We start from the raw sequence: 21,613 nt of genomic DNA, 5'->3' as shown, positions 1-21,613 counted from the left end.
CGCCAAATGCTTTCCTGGAGGAGGGAGCTCGGGGAGTAGCTCTGTGTTTATGGCATGTGCCTCTCACAAATGGCCAAGAGAAGAGCTATGAAATGGCTTCCAAATCATTTATTTCCCTGAAATCTGTTAGGGAGGCAAATAATAGGAACAAGAGCGAAAGACAGCCTGCTATGCCACAATCCGCTTGAAAACCTGAGTTCTCTGTCGTCAGCTACCTCACTATCGCCTGCTACCTCTGCAGCACCTGGGGAGGATGGTTTGTGGGGTGTTATTCTGGAGGCAGCAGTTTGCAGGGAACTGTGGATTTGTTTACAGACTGTCAGAATCTGAATGAGAAAGAGAAGTATAGAAGAGAAAAAGGCTCTCGGGAGAACCACTGCCTGGCCCTGCCACAGATCTTTACTTTAGCGTCCGGTCAAAGCCTGGGGTCTGCAATAGGACGCAATCATGGCATTCTCATGACAAACACCGCTTGGGTACCGATTTGTCCTAGAGCATATGCACTTACCGAGGGAGAAAGAGTGGCAGAGGGAGAGAGGAACCAGCTGGTTGGCAGAGAAACACCCTTGGCATGAACTGTGTTCTCGTATTGACACTGCCACAAGCTGTCCTCCCAGATGGAAGAGAATTTGAAAGAAGGCAGTTGTAAGTGGGGGAAGGAATAATAAAGTTAATCCTCTTTTGTGGGCTATCAGCACTCATGATCCTTAACACTACGTTGTCCGTGCTCTTTATTTCGTATTGAAAGATGTTTGAAATTCAGGGCCATTTCATGAATGAAGATGTACATGCTTGAGACTCGAAAGGAGCTTCTGACGAGGACCATCCACGCTTGCACTCCGCTTCGATCGTCCACGTTGAAATGTATTTTTAAAATGTAATTTTTGTTTCTGTCCCTAGGAGCCTACAGACTGTGGGGTGCTTTCCAGACCATGTTTTGAGAACTGTCAAGAAGCTCTGAGTACCTCCAGGCGAAATGATGGTAGTCTATTGTATCCGTTTGGCACTTACAGTCCACAAAATAAAAGGAAAGGTAAGGTCTCTCCATTCCCATTCTCTTCGAATAGGGCACAAAACCACAAAAACGGCTTTTCACTAGAAGAGAGAAAAGTATCAGGGACAAAGACAAGTTAATTAGGCAAAGTGCAGACTCTGTCACTCAGAGTCAGGCGAACTGAGGGGTGGGTGAGAGTGTTGACTCAGAACTTGTGAATCAGATTCCTGGCAAGGCTTCCAGTTTAAGTGACAGTTTCTGTGCTTGCTGCCCCAAACATGAGGATTTTGTTTAAAACAAACCATGGCTAGAGAATCAAAGATGGCAAACTGTGAGTTTTTTGAAGATCATTTTTATCATTGAAAGTTACCAAGCCTCTTCAAAATCGCATGGATTTACATGACACCACAAAGTGGTCGAGATGTGACTCACAGCCTTGTGCTTGGGTCCAAGATGAATGTGACAAGTAGTGGAACAGCACAGCTTGAGGCCAGACGTGGCAGCTGGACTGTTGTTGTCTGATGACACACTCTTTTATTACTGGAATGGATCACATTGCAAGCAGACTTCTGGATTTTCTTCATTGTTCTTTCAAGCTTACACTCCAGGTCACCCAGAAACTTGTTTTATCTCCCTCTTTCTTCTTTCTTTAATAGCTTTTACTTTTTATATTACAAAAGCAATACATACATATTCATTGTAAGAATTTTAGAGGAAAGCATTAAAAAGAAAATTTAATATTACTCATCCCTCTATCTATCATGGCTCCTAATCAATAACATTTTATGTAGATCTTTCAAATATTCTCTTCATGCAAATATGTATACATAAAATGCAAGTAAAATGAAATTTACCATAGGTAATTTCTAAGATATTTTTCCCGCAATTTATAGCACGTGATGAACATACTACATATCACTGAACATTCTACAGCCTCATATGCAGTGGTTGCAATAAACATTCTACCATCGATCCTGTGTTTTAAGACACATAAGTCGTCACCAAACTACAATGGCGCAGGAACAAATCCCAACTCTGATGTTATTATATCAGAATGAACTTGTGAGTCTGAGATTGTTTGAGCATTAGACCGTTTCATCGGAATGAGATGTTGCAGGGGGCGGGGCAGGCGGGGATACCTCTGAAAGGTTTCTATTTCAAGTGTTTGCTGTTTGTTAGATATATTGTTAAGCAATTTACATTCACATTCAAAGTGTGTCATATATTAGCCTCATTTTACAGGTGGAGATATAGAAGGTCTGTGAGCATAAATAATTTACCCAAGGCTCTGCATATTTGATAAACCTGGAGCCTGGCTTCAATTCCTGTCCCTGGCTTTGGTTCATCTCAGCCACGGCAAAGTCCCTACCTTCTCTTGTTCCCTCAGAACATTGAATTCTTTCCACCTGATCCTAAGAATGTCTATGAAATGCTAACTTTACATTGTAACCAGATAAAAATAATTACTCAGTCTGTCTTGGCTTACCTTAAGTAAACTGTGTGTTCTTGACAGATCTTGAGACTTTCACTTCTACTGTCCACAAAGCAGGGGAGGAAGATACTTTCTTTGTAGAACACAGAAACATCCTTAGAACTCTTTATGCTTTCTATCTGTTTGAAAAAAAATGAGTTCTTTGGTTACGGCAACGACAGATAATCCCTGGAAAGATTTTTCTATGTTCTCTTCCTTCTCAAACACAGATGCAGATAGAACAGCTTTCATGCCAATGAGAAGGAAACAACAGCAGCAACAACAAACAACAAAGTCACTAAAACCCACTGCCAGGTGCCTGCCTCATTTCCTACCTTGACTTTCCACGTTGTATGAAAAACCCAGTTCTTTTAAGACCGTTCCCTCTGCACTAGAAAATTCCTGGTAATGTCCACTATGGAGTAGTGTGGTACTGTAAGAGAGCAACTGAGATTGGCTATGTCATTGCCATAAGCCTCTTAGGCAACTAACCATTGTCTGCCTGAAGGAAATAAAGTCTGCCTGTTATCAGATCCCGGGGTGTCTGTACCATGTTGCCCAGTTGCCCAGACTCAGCTTCACGTAGCGTGGACTCACAGCAGTTCCAGTTAGAGGCCAGCTGATAAGCTTACTATTCGTGTAAGCCAACTGACTTAGAGGTTTTATGAAGATTCTAGAATTAAAATACTGTCATCCTGCACTCATCATGGCCACTGCTTCTCTTCAAGTCTTCACATTTTGCACTTTGAGAAATTCCAAGAGTCCCTGAGTTTCAGAGCCAGTGAAGTTGCTACATGACAGAGACTTGTGATAGGGGTTAAGTGACTTAAAAGGGCCTCATTTAGCAGAACAAGGTTGATTTGACACAATGTAATGTCTAGTAAGGAGAGAAGCTGGGACAGTCAAAACATCAACTGGCCTCCTTCCCCTTTTCCTTTTCTCTGTGTGTGTAAGGCTCCTTGTTGACATACTGGGTTCCATCCCATTCTGTATAGCAGTACACACTGCCCACAGTTTGCCCACAGTTGATATACTGGGTTCCATCCCATTCTGTATAGCAGTAAATACTGCCCACAGTTTGCTCTACATTTTATTCTTTATTCTCTTCAAGCTGTTACACAGAAAAGAATTTTTAGAATAACATTTATAAAATAGGAACAGCAGAAAATTCAGATTTGTTTTGGAAAATTGTTAGCTGGGCCTCCTGAGGAGGAACTGTGGTGTTCCAGGATAGCAGCGGGAGGGAGGCTGTGTCCCTGGGGCTTTCTGTAAGCAGCTTAGGCCTCTGGACAGTCTGGACACGTGCACCAGCACTGGGATTCATGCTGATGGAGGGAGCCTCACCTCTAGTCTGACCCTTCTCCCCTTTCCCTCCACTCCTTCACACTCTGCCTGCATTGTCTCCACTTCCAGCTCAGGTAACAGCTCAGGTAAGCCACTGCCAAAATCCTTCCCGTCATCCACTGTTAGGTCTTCCCTCCCTACTTCAAATCCAACATTTCCACTTTGTGCCCTGTCCCACTATATCCATGGTCTCTAGAGGGTTTTGAAGAAATAATAAAATGCCCTAGTGTTTATATTTGTGGGGGTCAGAGTTCATCAGCTCTGCATCCGTAGCTGGAGGCCCTCTGCAATGATGATTGGACATTGAGTTCTCCTTCTCAGTTTGACTAGTGTTGATTGACATTTTTATGTTATCAAATACCATCAGGAAGGCAGGCATGTGTACAGTGCTGCAACACTATTATTGCCCTTAAGAAGAGTCAGAAGCGGGGTCATCAAGCTCTTTCGACTTGGTCATTGTAGCGCAGAAACAACTATAATAAGTGTGCAAATAAGGGAGTGTGGCTATTTTCAACAACATTTTATTTAAAGGACAAATATTGAGCTAATTTCAGACCAATTTCAGACCAGGGCCATAGCTTTCTTATCCTGTTTAAAGTCATGATTTTTTTTTTTTATCCATCTCTCTGCTATTCTTGACTATATGGACTCCACAAGACAAAAATAATAATAATGATATGGTAATTAAAGAGGGACATTTAACCAACAATAACTTAGGGACTAGAAAATATATTATCAGCATTCACAGGGATGTGTGTGGGTGCCTGTGTATTAGGAATATACTCATATAGTCAGTTAATCCAGAAACATTATTTGTGTGAGATTAGAATTCTATGCTTCTTTACCTGTACAGAGCTTAACAAAGGTGTCAGGGTCAAGAGAAGAAAGTTCAACAGAGTATGTTTCACACAGAGCCACACTGACATGATGTTGGCCTCTGCTCCCATCACCCACACCGAGGAAACCAGCTAGACTCTAGGAATACAATAAAAATGAAAATGATGGCTACAATAAGACTCTAACAATTCTGAAAGAGACAAAAGAGAAGACAAAGAAGACGTTACCTTCAGTGTAGTTAGAAACCTGTTGATGAGTAGATTACAGCTTGCTAGCTCAATAGATAACTGTCTTCACAAAAATGGAACTGGCTAGATGTGATGCAGGACTTACTTTATGCCACTAATGCACAGAACTAAACGTTGACAGGTAAAGACAGATGTCATAGATGTGGTGACTTGATGGAAGAAGAATGTTCTGTAGTCATTGAAGCCTAGACAGAGGCTCAATCTAACAACTTACCAATAGGCTTTCGGGAGCCATTTAGGGAAAAGGAGATGATCTACAGCTATTTTAATCCATAGTCATTTTGTTGTAATAAATGAAAGAATTTTCAGAATGAACAATATGATTAGCATAATGTCTGACCCACAGTGTCTCATCAGAACTCATTTCTTAATAGTAATACTGAATATCGGGGTACATGTTATTTCTCCACTATGAAGAGCCTGTAGAAGAATGCCATGTTTTGTTCAGTAGGAAACCACAAATTCAGACTCTAGTCTTTTGCTTACAAGATCTTACAGTACAGACACAAAAAGTTGGCTTTTCTCCCATGCTTTCTCCAAACAATGAGTATACAGTGTCTCAAGGCTTTTTTCTTCATACTTTTTCTCACTCAGGTAAATGCCTAAATTATATTTTAGAGTCTTAATTAAAAAGCCATAATTATAAAAATATTAAGGTATAAAAGACATGTTTTATGAGTCTCCTACAGATCAGGGATATTGTTAAGTACCAGGTTTTTAAGGTAAGAAAAGGTTGTTGAGAGGTGGAGATTTATATGCCATAGTGGCCAGTGAGTAGGTCACACGCATATACACTCTAGAAGGCACAGGCCACCCCAGTCAGGGAGCATTCATGTGATACCTTCCTTTCCAGGTGAAATTTTATTGATTTCCAAGTTGGTTTATGTGTCTGAGAGATGGACTGAAACAAAAGTAGGCAGTGAATCGTTCTCCCTCTGGCTTACTACAGCTTTATTTGTTCCTTGTTTATAGACCTATTGCTTCCCAATGATGGGTGGGCCGAGAGTGAAGTACCGCCGTCCCCCTCACCACATCCTGCTCTGGAATGGGGCCTTGAAGATTACAGCCACAGGTATCGATAAAATGATATATCATAAATGTTCCCTGTTAGAGGTTTTCTGGGAAAACTCAGCAACCTTATTTTAACTCTATTTCTTTCCAGAATGGAAATCTCATAGTCTCCATTCTCCTTTTGGATGAAAGGATTTTCTGGCTAAGAGTTTACATTGTTCTTAATTGACTTCCTGGTTATTTTTTTTATATCAATATTATCTAATTAACATCACTAAGAAAATGATTGGTGTTTCTTTTCCAAGTTTGAAGGCCATAGGAACAGAGCTGAAAGGAGAATTACATAGGAAGGTACAAAATAAAATGCAGAAAGCAGATAGCTTCAGGTTCTATTTACTTTGTAATTGGCAACCACAAAAAGAATTTTAAAAATAGAAGCTCCAAGAAAGTTAATGGAACCAAAAATTAAAGCAACACCATATAATCTAAAATATTGAAAAGGGTACCCAATATTATAGCCATTCTGTAATAGAAACTAGAAAATCAATAACTTCTAGTCTCACACAAACATGAGAGGGGAAGATTTACTAAGCATGCATACTATTTGATTAGGGGAATTCATAGATTGTGTTCTTCTGATGAGCTTTAAAAATCATTAAATTGTCTCTTTGCTATTTTCTGTATTTATTATGGCTGTTAAAAAAACTGTGTATTTTATTCCATTCTGTTTCCCATGATAATCCTGTGAAATTTCTTCATCTTCCTTTTATCAATGCTGATGTCATTTCTATTATTCTTTTTAATATAATCTAGAAATAAGGTGACATGAAGTGTAGCCAACTCTATCGGAGACAAGCTGCATATGCTCTACTACCTCTGATTTTTAGTATTTGAAATCGGTTATTTTCCTCAAAACATTATCATGAGAATCACAATATGCAACAAGAACTGATGGGGCTTTCGTAGAAGAACATATGGATGTCGTTAGTTTTGTTCATTTATCTGCTTTGCCTGTCTTGATCCTGAACCCAAAATGAATTTGATGATGTACAGAAATCTCTCACCCTGACCAAAAGTCAATTCAAAATGGGTCAAAGACCTTAATTTAAAACTTGAGACACTGCCTGCTAGAGGAAAACATGGTGAGCTTACCTGAGCACTTTTTGAACAGGACTTTAGCAGCACAAAAAATAGTCCCTAGAATTGACAAGTGGAAATGGATGAAATTAAAGTATCTGAACAGCAAGGGAGATTGTCTTCAGAGGGGGAGAATCTCAGTCAGCTCTTTCCCAGGCAGAGCTTGGTATGGAGAAAGCATTGATATCTAGACTATATAAAGATCTGCAAAAATTAAGGACAAAAAACATACAGCTATGTAATCAATAAGTAGGCTAATGAAATGAATAGACAGTACTCTAAAGAAGAAACACTAATGTCTAGTAAATAATTCTTAAATGTTCAATATCCTTAGCAACCAGGAAAATGTAAATTAAAACCACTTTGAAATTCTATCTCACCTGGGTCAACCTGACTATTATCGAGAAAATAAATGACGGAAATGATGACAAGGCTGTTGGGATGAGAGCCCTGTCCACTGCTGGGGGTAATGTAAAACTGTGCAATTGTCTGAGCTGCAACAGAGGAAATCCACTGTCCACTACAGACAGCCACAAGCCATCCAAATGCAGAGTTGGAGCACAGTCCTGAAGGACACATCTACAAAACACTCATGCACCTGAGGTTCAGGAGACACTGTAGAAGAGGGAGTGGAAGGATCGTATGATTCAGATCAGGGACTTTGATGAGAGATTGTGTCTCTAGTAACATCCTAAGCTACATCTGCAAAGTCTCACCAACATGACTGCCCAAACATGAACTGGAAAAGGGTGACACTAAGGAACATGCCAAAGTGGATGAAGAAATCAGAAGGCTTCAGCCCTACAAAGACAGCCAAGGAAAGCCAGGAGCGGGAGAGATGGCCTTCCCCACTGAAGCGCACACCAACCTGTTGTCCAGTGCCAGCTGCCCAGCCCTGGAAACAAACATACAAGAAACATTATATGGACTCCACAGGGTAGATTTAGGAATATATATGTATGTAGATAAATGCACATAAAACTAATTAGTGAAAAAAAGAGCTCTTGGATTTGAAAGATGGGGAAAGGTTATATGTAAAGGTCTGGAATGAGAAAAAGAATAGAGAGCAATGTTATAATTAAATTATAATCTCAAAAATTAATAAAGTACTTTTAAAACATTCATAGAATCACAAATATATGGGAAAATAAAATTAGAACCACCATATGACCCAGAAAAAAACAGTTCTTGCCATGTACCCAAGGGCTTCTCTCCTGCCACAGAGTCATCCACAAAGCCATGCTTACTGCTGCACAAAGTACAATGGCAATAGAATATCACCCAGCCTAAATGCCCATCTGCTGGAAAATGGATAATGAAAATGTCACATATATGAATATGTATGCATTTTCTCAGCTATTTCAAAGACAAAGTTAGGAAACTTACAGGATCATGGGTAGACCCAGAAAGATATTAAGTGAGGTGACTCAAACGCAGAAAAACAAAACTCGCATGGTCTCTCATGTAATCAGATGTTTAATGTTGTATGTATGTAGGTATTGGATTTTGAGAGTGGGTATAGACTATGAAACCAGATAGGCAACCTAAAGAGGGAGCAAGAAGTGTGGAGAAAGGGATGAGGGTACCCAAGGCTGCATGTGATACGAAGTAGGAGAGGCCATGGGGTGAGATAGTACAGGGAGTGGAGAGAGGAGGAAAAAGCAGGGAAGAAAAATAATAACCCAAAATCTTTTTTTGACATAATAAAACCCAACTCATTGTAGGCTAATAAAAAAAAAACAAAACTTTTTAAAGCAAATAAAAAGATTAATTTGTCTCCTAAAAAGATAAACACACAGCTAATTAGGAAGGAGAGATCAGTGAAGAATGCCCTGGTAACTCAGAAGACTGAACCCCAACTCTGTCTTTAAGATGAAGGAAGGGTTACATCAAATAAAGAGTGATTTCATGGAAAATGAAGGGGCCCACGACACAGGAATGTGGAAGAAGAAAAGTCTTGATGAGAGAGGGAGGAATCCCGTGTTCAGTGTAGCTGAAACTTTGGCATGTGGGAGAAAATCCATGGTAGGTTTCTGCCATGTTCCATGAGTATCATATTTCTCTAGAAAGCAGTGGAGAAGCATGGGACAGTTCAATACCAGGGTTGAGAATGTCACCCCCTGAGCAATTTCAATTGTACACAGGGAAGCCATTGCCAACGAGACTCATTAGACATGAACGTAGCAGGGTCTAAAAGAAAGGAGAAATTATATAGGTAGAAGGGACAGAGACATTGAGATGGATAAAATATGTCTTAATGCTTTGCAACTCCTTCCCCTCCTGGGAATCTGTGACCTATACCATCCTACAAGCCATTGTGTTGCCTAGGTGACCAGCAGTAGTGGGATTTGGATGTGTGAGCAGAGAGGAAGAACTGGAAGGGAGCCAGGGAAGTTGAGCAAGGAAGGCTGTCTCCTTGCCTTTCAAGTCAAACATGGGAAGCCCTCTACAGTGGAAATGTGTGCTTTCAGGGGCAGGGTCTCTAAGCAGAAGAGCTCTCTTGTATTAAGGAAGGGGGACTAAAATTGATCAAATTTCATGCCTATTATTTGAAGCAACACAAAACCAGAACTTATTTCTGTTATATCAATGATATGCCGGGAGAGAGAAGTTTAGAATTTGTGTGTCTGAATAAAAACAAAATGTATGAAAAATATGTTTTTACTATGAAGTCTCAATGAGTGATTAAAGTCAAACAGTAACAAAATATGTTAAGTATTTGTGCTGCTTAGTTTTTGCCTACTTGACAGTAGCTAGAGTTTTGAGGAAGAGGGATGGTGGTTTGAGAAAATGCCTCCATAAGACTGGCCTATAGGAAGTCTTTAGAGGTATAGTTTCTTGATTAATAATAGATGTGGGAGGGCCCAGATTACTGGGGATGGTATCACCTCTGGGCGAGTGGTCCTAGTTGCTATAAGAAATCAGAGTGAGAAAGTCCTGGGAGCAAACCAGTGAGTAGCACCCGTCCACTGTCTCTGTATCAGCTCCCTGGCTTCTGGACTATATGCTGTAAGAAGATGAAAAAGACTCTTTCGTAACCAGAGTTGTTTTTGGTCATGCTGTGTTACTACAGCAATAGAAACCCTAACTAATTCAATGTTCTTAACAACTTAGGAAACATTTGGTTATTCCTTTATTGTTCATATTTTCTCAGCCATACTTCTCCCCTGCCATATGCAAGTCATAGACTACTAATGCTTCAAATACTTTTCTTGGCAGGTCCTTCAAATCTCTCTCCCTGCCTTTTACTTTCGGAGAGTTCTCCTTGAACATCTACTCCCGACTCCTCTGTTTTTTTCATATTCCTGGTTTGTCACCATTTTCGGGACAACAGCATATGTTCTTGCTGTCCGTATTTATTCATTATGCAGCAGAATTTGACAAGAGTATCATTTTCTATTTGAGAGATTCCCTGGTTGTTCATGCTGAAAACACGGCCTTTATCTAGGACAAGTCTCTGGCCTGCTGTCAGTTTCCAGCTTTGCACTGCAGCCCACTCAGCCATGAGCACATGCCAACTTCCTTCAAAAATAAAATAGGTCATATTTTATAGTTAATCATTGTGTCACCCTCTCTCCAAATGCTTTCAATGTGTAGCATAAAATTGCAAGTGATTGTACCAGTCTAACTTACATCCCTAATATATTTCCACATTAACTAATTCAGAACTACACTCACTGTTTCAGTGTGATGTCTGCTGACATCGGCTCTAATCCCATCACGTCTTGGAGTACTCTCACTTCCCTCCTTAACTATCTGCCAATCTGACTTCATCTTTATTTTGCATTTCCATTTTGTACTATGGTAAGAGGGATCCTGCTAAATGAGCATTTTTAAACTGTGCATTTGGATACATTGAAAATAATGGCAACAGATGTATATAACATCAGATTAATGGATGTAATCAGACATATGTATCTATGTGCAAATGATTTACAACATTCATATGTGCAGCTTTCATTTATCCTATTTTCCTCAGTCAGATCCTAATATTTTTATAAAAATATATTTGCTTTGTTTAAGCAGATTCTACCTTGATTCTGTATCAGATGTCATTCCTACCTTATTTGTAGGATGGGAGAGGTAAGAATGATTATTTTCCAAAAGCTTAGAGAATTTGAGCTCTTATTCTTGGCATGTCAGTTATTGCCAAGTCTGGAAAGATGAACTAAGAGGCTGAAATGGATTAACCAACACCTTCATCAGATGGGTAGATTTCCATAGTCATGAATAGAGTTCTTTAAAGGCAGTGAGTCCTTTGTTTTAAAGAGGAGTGTTCATGTTGGTCCTGAAGTCTTCCTTGATGACTTTCATTACAATAGATATGCTTCCATTAACTACTTGTTTTTTCTTACTTCATCTCATCTACCCCTCGGTTGAAGCAAAGGAAAATCTAAAATGAAAGTTACTCAGGAGACTGATCAGATCTTGAGTTTAAAAGGAAAAGACTTAATTGTGTGTTCAAGCCAGTATCTTAAGCCAAGCTTGTGACTCAGGTTCAGGCTTTTCATTTGAGCAGCTGTGTGATCTGGGGCCATCAGTCCCCTTCTTTGGGCAGTAGACTCTTACCTAATAGATGAATGAGCTTTAACTCCTTCTGTCTCAAGCCTTTGAATCTGTAAAGATGATGTGTCTCGCCAACATTAGACCTGCATCCCCACACATGATCAAATCATAAGATCTTATGTGCAAATAAAGGATGAGTATCACATGCCTCTGCAGCACCAAAGCCTACGGGGTGCCCATGATCTCAGTGGTGTCTCTGAATTCTACAAAATTGGGAGGAAAAATGAGGGTGTTTCCACTAGACCACAGAGGCATCAGTAACACTATATAAGCCAAGGACTCTGGAGCACAGTTGGCATACTCTGCCATCGCTAGGTATCACGTCTATGGCATTTGAAGGCTTCCTCTATTGACAATGCAACCAGATACCAAGAAAGAAACACCTGGAATCTTAGTAACACTAAAGAGTCAATTCAAACTTTCTGCATAGTTTCCATGTAAACAGGTGTAATCTTTGCATTGGAGAGAGCTCTGAGTCCTCATTCCAAAGCCACCTTGATTCACAGGGGAAAAAAAGATAATTAGGAATTTATTAATACTAAAATATGATTAACATTGAGTTTTTACCACGTGATAGGCACTATTCTTAGTGTCTCGCATATCTGAATTTATTAATTTATTTAAACTTTACAAAGAAGTCCTATTACTTCACATTGTATAGATGAGGAAACTAAGGCTGAAGGGTGGACAATATGATTACACTCCTTTATGTATGAGGACAGTGAAGTGCAGAGAGATCCAATGTCTTGCCCAAGTCACACAGCAAGCAAGTAGCAGAGCCAGGACGTAAACTCTCCATTGTGTTCTGTGCCCTGACTCTTGAGGACTGTGGCACCTATCAGGACCCTTTCTGTTTCTACCCACTGCATTATAGTAGCAGAGGTTCAGTTATTCAAGGCTACTATTTACTATTACTGACAGGAAATATTAAATATCAAGTGTAAAAAATTCATTTTTTAAAGAAAGCAATTAAACTTGGGTAGTATATTTAGTTTGAAAGTTAAGATTCTCCTCTGCATTTTAGAGGGACCTTCATTCAAGATTAATGTTGCTTCTGCTGTTTGTCTAAAATCCCGGACTCTTTAAAGGGCACTCTCAGACCTTTCAGGTTGTCAAAGAGCCCTGACTTGTCATCTGACAGAATCACCCTTAAATGAGCAACATGTATGCACTCTAAAGGAGAAAGAAAGCTGTTGTAACTTAATTTATAGACAGTGTGTCCATACTTATTTCTAAATAAATATAAGCCACTATCTAAAATTTCTTTATATAATCCTTTCTTCTGAATCCCCAATCAAAACAGAGTGTTCAGTCGAAGCAAAATTCTTTAGATTGACCCCAAGTACTAAAAAAATCCATAAAGGGCATTTAATGTATTTGTGTCCAAGTCGTCAACGGTGCTGTTCCCGTGGCTTCCTTTTGGTTTTGTTGATGGACAGAATATCTACTCAGCATTACTGTTCCTCTTTGAAGATCACCTAAAGAGGTAAAACTCAGTCTCCTGCAGCTGTCAGTCACTCAAGGTGGTTTTCTTTAAGGAGATGTCATTTCGCTGCTCTTTAAAAGGGCCCACTTATCCCATAGGAATCTCTTAGCCCACTCTGGGCTCAGCTAATATCTAGCAACATCCCTTGAAGTGTTGGGGCTTCCCAGGCACCCCTCACCCACCTGAAGTTATATAGGATACAGCAGTGTCCCAATTAGCAGAAATGACTGAGGAACAAAAGACGTTATTAGCCCACGTACATTTTAGCTAAATTTTTCTGCAGAATAAAATGTATAGGCCACAATTGTTGCAATTCTATAAAAGAAGTCTGAGAAACAAGAATTGATTTAAAATATATGACTGCAGGCTGAAAAGAGGAAATGTATTCAGTGTGAGAACTATATATTCATGTCCATTCATAATCTTCCTCCCTCCCTCCTTCCTTCTTTTTTTCCCTCCCTCCCTTCCTGCCTGCCTGCTTCTTGCTTTAAGCCTAAATATAATATATACCTTCTTTCCACAGCTCTGGAGTGGATTCCACAGTGTATTTTCCAGATCAACATGCCAATTTCAGATCTGTTACACCAGCCATGCAGTCTGAATCAGTTAACTTGAAAGCCTCCAAGAGCATGGACCTTGGTAAGTAACTGGGATGTGCGTCCAGGTTGCTTTCCCAGGACATCTCCACCCATCTGTCTTTCCAAAACTCTAGTTTTTGTTCCTTCAGCTGCAGAAGCTCAGAAAGGCATTGTTCACATCTTTGCATTTCCTTCCCCACACGTCACTGCGATTAGTCTCTTTGTGAAGGAGAGATGCTGATATCTATGAAACATTCCACATAATTCTCTCGCTGTGTAGATCAGGAAAAACCTAATTCTGGAAAACTTGAATGCCACAAAAAAATCTTTATCCCACTTGCCTTTGCTTCTGTGTCCTGGTCCAGCTTGAGCATACCAAGCCTGGTGGGCCTACCTGATGCTCAGCCAGGCAGGTTAATGAGGTCAAAGGATACTTCCCATTGGTTTCTTCAACCAAATATCCCTAAATCCTATGACTCTAGAGAGGTGAGTTGCCCTTGGATGTGTCACACTGAAGGTATTGAGGTACCCTAGTGTGACACGTAAACAATGTTCTGGTATTCTGAAGATCATAGGCATCTAGGGGAGCTCCAGGACTCTGGCAACGATTTTGACCAGGACTTGGGGCTGTAAGACTTCTCAGACACTGAGGAACATTATTGCTGTCATCTGGGATCTTAGAAGAAGAGTATAGCATACACTCAAAGGAAAATACTCATTGCATCTCAAGAGATCAGGGACCAACCTCTGCAATTGTGTTTTCTTGAGGTGTATTATATATTTCATTAATAGTAACAAGGAAACAGAATCATCCAAATAGCAAGCTCTACCCAATGATCTGATAAATGGTGCTTCTCTCTTGCTGATTTACAGCTGCTCAGGAAAACGTTCAGTCACAATGAAACAAGGGAAATTGATTCCATTTTCTATAAATTAACTAAGTCATTGGGAAGCATTTGCTCGAATCACCTATAGTATGAGACAGATAGAAAGCTCAGCAAGGAGGCCGCCCTGAGCACTGATCGTAAGGGGGTTTTCTTGAGAGCAAACCCGTGACAAACCAAAGGGCTAATGTACAACAGTGACATCTGTGATTACTAATACGTTAAGGAGCAATTCATTTTCGTGAAGTGCTTGATAAACATTTCCTGTTCTGTCTTCCCAGTGTCTCCATAAATAAGATGAGTGGATAAAAATGACTCTTAATTTGGGGTAGGGAAATATATTGCTGTTTTTCTTCATTTAATTAAAAAGGGCTAGCATTATAATTCTAAAATCTGTGTCAAAGCTGAAAACAGTATATCATCCATTTTAAGAGAGAAAAAAAACCTCTGTTTACAAAATTATTAAACCTCAGTCATATCAAAAGTTTTCTATTATTTATTTTTTGTTAATTTTATTAATTCTTTGAGACTCTCATAGGCTGTTTTTGATTGTATTTACCCCTTCCCCCAACTTCTTGCAAATCCACCCCCTTCCCTACCCACCCTACTTATTTTACTTTTTTGGTATATCCATCAAATCTATTAGTGCTGTCCATATATTCTTTTTTTTTTTTTTTTGGTTTTTCGAGACAGGGTTTCTCTGTAGCTTTTTGGTGCCTGTCCCGGAACTAGCTCTTGTAGACAAGGCTGGCCTCGAACTCCCAGAGATCCGCATGCCTCTGCCTCCCGAGTGCTGGGATTAAAGGCGTGCGCTACCACCACCCAGCTCCATATATTCTTGAGGCTATGGCTGTCCACTGGAGGGTGTTTGACTTATCAGGTACTACACTTTTAAAGAAAAGTGAACCTCCCAGTTTCAGTTGCTAAGGTCCGCAGCTAGAGGCAGGACGCCATGCCCACCTCCTCTCTCCATGATGGAATTCGGTCTGGCTTGAGCTTACCCTGGTTCAGTGCATGCTGTCTCTGTTAGCTTACAGTTGACACTGTTTCCTGCAGTCACCACCATCTCTGGCTCTGCTTCTCACTGAACCTCCTCTTCTCCAGCAATCCCCGAGTCTTGGGAAGAGGGTGCAGGATACAGATGTCCCATTTAGACCTGGGATAGTTTCTCATTCTCTGTTCTTTGCCCAGCTGTGGATCTCAGTGTTCATCACCATCTACTACAAATCGAAGCTTCTCTGATAAGGGTTGAGAAAAGCATTGAGCTAATACTGACTTTTTTTTTGTTTTTAGAAAATTTTCTCTTTGAAATTGAAATCTTATTTCTAAAATATGTACATTAGTATCCATCAATTGAATTTTATTGTACATTCTAATGAACAATGACAATAGTAATATTTGTTCAATTTACACAACTGTTCATGGCTTATTTTATTAAGGACATAAGCTAAAAGACTTTCTTTAAAATACACTATAGCAAAGTATTTTAGTTGGATACTATTAAAACATTTTTACAGCAGTTGTCAAAAGTTGAACCCATTCTGAGAAGCATGAATCTAAGGCTAAGGGAGTTTGGGAGTAAGCAGTATAGAACCATCTTGGTCTTTTTCCCAAGAGAGAAAATGGAGTGAGCTTAATAAATATGTTGTCTTTCACAGCAAATAAGGCCAGTGATGCTCCAGTGCTGAGCATCTGGAAGCATCTCCTCTTTGATTAGAGGAGTAGAGTGATATAGGTTTAAAGCACCATTGGGAACTCTGAAATATATACTATTATATTATATTTATTATATGTTGTTGATGACAATGTTTAGGGGACTAATTCTCTCAGCAGGATAAAATACAACTTCAAAAGTTAAAAGCTAATAATAAACCCTAGGGCTGGAAATGTAGTTCAACTGACCGAGTGCTTGCCTGGCATGCACAAAGCCCTGGATTTAATCCTCACAAATGAAACCTACAAGTTTTAGGGAGAATACTCACATAATAATTTTTAACCTGGAAAAAGCATCAGCCTCACATGGTTAAGAATACAGAGACATAAAAGGATAGGCATTCATATTTATTTATTGAGTGATGACTTTGGATTGACCAGTTCTTTGTCAGACCTAAGTGTGGCGGGAGATGCTCAGAGATGCTTACAATTCTGGCCACTTTGGTAGATGACAGTGGAGCTTGACCTAAGGCCAGCCTGGGCTATGCAGCTGACACTGTATTTGGAAAAGTCTGTAGGAAGCATCAGTAACCACATTTCCGTCTTGCTCTTGCTGCCGAGTCAGAAGATAACTTTTATCTGTATATCGAGTCAGTTCACATGTTATGGTGAACTTTTAAAGGTGAGGAGATTCCAATTACTTCTTTTTACGTATGTTTCCAAAGAAGGGCAAGTCTTATGAAAACTTCAGCCTCTGCTTCCCCATCCCATTCCCCTAATCACTAAGCACACATTGATCTTAGAAAAGGCCCTGCCTGTTATGCTGTCCACTTGGCTTGACTGTCCACACACCTGCTGTACCATGGAGTCATTGCACAGCTATGTCGTACGGAAGGAATGAGTCTCTTGATTTACACTTTACTTTTGTCTTTCCTGTTTAAACAGAACTTGAGTTTGTGAAAGTTTTATTTTGTGTATTTTTTTGACCAGTTGTATCTTCTGTATCTTGAGTTTATTTATTTATCTTTGCCAGTATTTCCATTTCTTATTTTATGTTTTTCCAGAATACTGTTCTAATGTTGTAGATCATTACTTGTGTTTTCACTTGATACCCTTTATCATAAAGCTTGTTTGACGGGACTGACATGAGTGCTTCCTGCGAAACCGTGAGGACCTGATTTTAACTACCTAGTGCTCATCCAAAACACACGAAAGCCCAAACGTTAGTCACTTCATAATGCCAGAATTCGGGAGGCACACAAGAGCTCTGGGGATTCACTGGCCAGCTAGTGAAGGCAGACAGTGACCTCCAGGTCCAGTGAGAGACCCTGTCTCAAATCTCGGGTGAAAAGCGATTGACGCTGACTTTGAGGCCAACCTCTGGCTCCTTCACAAAGTTATGTCCTGATGCCCCTCCCACCCCCAAACACAAATAGTTTAGATTTATTGTCATATAAACCCATCTTGTCTCCCTTTTGTTTTTGTTTTGTCTGGGGCTCTACTGTCCTGTTTATCTCATTTATTTTCTTCCTAAGGCTTTTGGGAAGAAATGATTGATAATATATTTTATTCATAGTATATAAGGTAGAAGAATATTTCTTCAGAAAAAAAATTATATTTGACTTTTCCATCCTTCCATAATTTGTAATGCAACCTGATTAAATGCTAAATTCCTTTATATTAGTGCCTGGGTTGGGTTATAGACCTGCTCGTTTATTGGTATCTAAATCTGCCCTGTACAAGTTGCTATCCTGTACAAATTTTCATGCTGTTGCTTTGAATTTTAGTGACTTATAGGATAATTCTCCTCTGATTTATTTTTTTAAGTAGAATATATATATATATATATATATATTGCAGTTAAATTACTTTGGTTCTTCAAATGCATTGTCTGTCCCAGGAACATTAGAATCAGATAATCAAAGTGAGTTTAAATACTCAATAGGAATGTTTCCTCAGTGTGCATGTGTGTATGCATGCATGTGTGGATGTGTGCTTGCGTGCATGTTTGTGTGCATGTGCACAACATGCATGTGTGCATGAGTGTGTGTGTGTGTGTATGGTATCTATACTTCCTGTGGGTTTCTGATAGAAACACTTTATCAGGTTAGATGGGCTTCTTTGTAGTCCTAGCCTCCTGGATTTTTTTTTTATTAGCCCCTTTATTCTTTAAATCAGGAATGGGTATTGAATTTTATTAAGTATTTGTAAGGATCTATACAGGGTGACAGTATATAATTTTCTTTGTTAATAAACCAGAAATGGATTAGTTAGCTTGTACACAATAAATCTCTGATTTTCTTTGAATAAGTGTTTTCTCTGAACTTATAAGTTCGTTTGATTGGCTACAGTTTTATATTTTAAACTGCTGCAGAGGGTTTCAGTTCCACTCTCTTAAAGCGTAACGCAAAACTGACAACAATTTTACTTGCTATTCTTAATGCTTATGTAACCGCTCTAGATTTCGGGAGGCCATTTTGCTTCAATATTTAGCAGATATTTTTGGAGTTTGCATGTGGTCATGTTTAAGACAGATCATTGATGATTAAAATGATAAGGACAAGAAATTTATTTTTAAGCAATTGACCATAACTATGCTTATTTAAGGGCTAGGGTCCCATTTAAGTTACTGGGTAGATACTTCTGGCTTTTCCAGAAAATCAATCTTTCCCTACTAATTGCAGACTTTACTCTATTTATTTAAATTACCAGAATTACTGTGTTCAGTCTGGATCCCTTTAATTTGTTCATAATTGAGCTTGTGTGGGTGCTGAGTTGGAAGCCCTCAGAAGCTGAATAACACAGCTGCCTTTTTGGCCTTTGGCATAGGGTTTCCCCCCAAGAGCTGCCCTTGTTGGCAGAATGCCAGCGAATTACATTCAAAGACTTTTTGATGAGGCATAAAAATCTTTAATTTCCAGGCTTGGTGTTTTATGACCCCATAATAGTGTTTAAGAATTAGTCTCAATTATTTAAGGGACAGCACTTCAAGATTTTGGTCCCTTTGTTGACCTAATCTATAGCCCCATTCAAAGTCAAGTTTAAAACACTGTTTCTCACAAGATTTTTTTTAAAAAAGAGTTTTGTGCCTGTTTCCATTTGGGCCTCACACTCTGTTTCAGATGGCGTCTGAGACATGGAGAGGACTGAGGGCGGGACAGCTGAGGAGCCCTGGCCAGCTGTCTGCCTCTGCTTAGTGAGGGAAGTGAGACACAGGGATGCAGGGGCGGGCAGATGAAACTGTAGGCCGCCTTCTGGCAATGAGGGCGGCTGCTATCACACGTCCCACAGTAACTCAGCAAGAGGAATAGGTTGGCTGGTTGTCTTTCAGGGTCTACAAGTCTGCAGTTTTATTCTTTGTCAGTTTCTTCTACCTTTTAAATTAGAGAATGTTGATACACACAACTGATGAACACTATATACAATTTCTGTACTTGTACCTATACTTCTTGTACCTATAAAGGCAAATCCTACAGATATATTTTGAATAGAACTCTTTCATAGGTGTGGGATATTCCTCTTTGAAAAAAAAATTGGCATCTCTCATGTCAGATCAAAGATGGGAATGATATAAAATAATATTAACCCCACTTTACCTCTCTACCACTTTGTTTTTAATTGTTTTTGTAATGATATACTTCATTTTTTTAATAAAATATGAAAAATACCCTGGAGACTGAATATAAAAAATGTATAGTTATATATTATGATATTATACTAGTTTACTAAAATGTTATGTATTGATGTATTTTCATGTAAAACATTATTCCCATGGTCTTCTTTATTACTATCAATAAGCAATGCCTCTAAAGATGGTAAAACCTGAATCAACTATTCCTTTTTTAGAACTTAGTCTGACATTTAAATAAACAAATTCAAAGGATTAGGAAAGCGTCTGATGGTTCATTGTTGAGGGTCCCTGTTAATATCAGAAGGAGAGCTGAGGCACTGGGTTCCTTGCTAGTTTTTCTCCAAGTGCACCAGGAGGATATGTACCTGCTGGAGAAGTGGGGCCCCCTGCATAGGGGACCTAGGGCTGTTCCTGTGGGGCCCCCTGCATAGAGGAGCTAGGGCTGTTGTTCCTTGGGGCCCCCTGCATAGGGGAGCTAGGGCTGCTGTTCCTGTGGAGCCCCCAGCATCCAGGAGTTACAGCTGTTGTTCTGTGCTCTAAGTGGACAGGATTGTGAAATGGCTGTCCTAGATTCCTAGAAACCACCCAGAGTCTGCCTCAGTCTCTTTTAAGATTTTATTTATTCATTATGTATATAGTGTTCTGCCTGCATGTATGTCTGCGGGCCAGAAGAGGACACCAGATCCCATTACAGATGGTTGTGAGCCATCACATGGTTGCTGGGAATTGAACTCAGGACCTCTGGAAGAGAAGCCAGTGCTCTTAACCACTGAGCCACCTCTCCAGCTGCCTCAGTCTGCATGAAAAAAAAAGCATGAAAAATAAAAAAGACCCAATTCTCACAAAGATGGCACATTCCCAAAACAACTAGTGTTCTCAGTATGAGTCCTCACGTATTCATATCCATGAAATAAAAAGGAGATAGAAGTCTGGTGACCAATGGCGATGTGCATGGACAACTCAGGGAAGTATCATATGTGATATTGACCTTTAATATGTTTTTTGTTGTTGTTTCCTGATTGAGATCAATGGCCTGAAGGGTAGGTGTAACATTAGAATGCCCACTCCTGAAATATACTAGGTTTATTATCACCCAAAGAAAGATAAATAGCAAATATGATAAGATTCTGTGTTTGGTCTTTCTTAACTACCCTAAAAAAGAAAAAGAGAAAAACAGCAACTATAATGCTCTGTCTCTTTAAGAAACAAGCTATGCCCACTCCCTTCCTGCTTGCAGCCTCAGCCCCCCCCATTCCTTTTTCCTTCCCCTCCATAACCCACCTAATAAATGCCCAACTTTACTCTGCATGGTGTGCCTATCTGTCTCTATAGCCCGCCACCATCACATTGAGACCTGAGACCTGCCTCGTGGTCTCGTGCATGCACTGTCCCTGCTTGGGACTGGCTGCTTCAGGACACCGGCAACTTGCATCAAACCCATTAAAACAACCTCAGCAAGAGATGTGCTCCTTAGATAGTTAAGTTCCAGCGAGCTAGGAACCGAGCATTCGATTGTATAATTGTGTATTTCAAAATGTCAAAGGAAAAGATTTTGAAAGTTTTTAGCACAAAGAAATAATATGTGTTTGAAGAGATAAATATCTATTAAATACTCAAGGACTCCGATAGAACCGGGCTATGTGTAATTTGGAGGAAGGGAATCTAGAATGGAATGAAATCTTAAGCAGTTATTTAACAGAGATTGTCCCAGAGAAATGAGCTTTCTGTTGAGCTGACATAATTTTCATGAAAACTAGGTCCCCGGAATTTGGG

The 21,613-nt window shown here is 39.7% G+C and overlaps 1 protein-coding gene across 1 annotated transcript in view; it reads left to right on the top strand.

The window, feature by feature from the left end:
- Pard3b (par-3 family cell polarity regulator beta) overlaps positions 1–21,613 on the top strand; it is a 1,010,698-nt gene that overhangs the window by 580,832 nt on the left and 408,253 nt on the right. Inside the window, exons 13-15 of the mRNA XM_057761958.1 lie at positions 901–1,033; positions 5,867–5,966; positions 13,618–13,733. Coding sequence (XP_057617941.1) covers positions 901–1,033; positions 5,867–5,966; positions 13,618–13,733 — 349 coding nt within the window. The remainder of the gene's footprint in view (positions 1–900; positions 1,034–5,866; positions 5,967–13,617; positions 13,734–21,613) is intronic.

Source organism: Chionomys nivalis, chromosome 2 (assembly GCF_950005125.1).
Source record: "Chionomys nivalis chromosome 2, mChiNiv1.1, whole genome shotgun sequence".
NCBI lineage: Eukaryota > Metazoa > Chordata > Mammalia > Rodentia > Cricetidae > Chionomys > Chionomys nivalis.
Note: the sequence above shows the minus strand (reverse complement) of the source record. Positions and strands in the feature narration are given on the sequence as shown.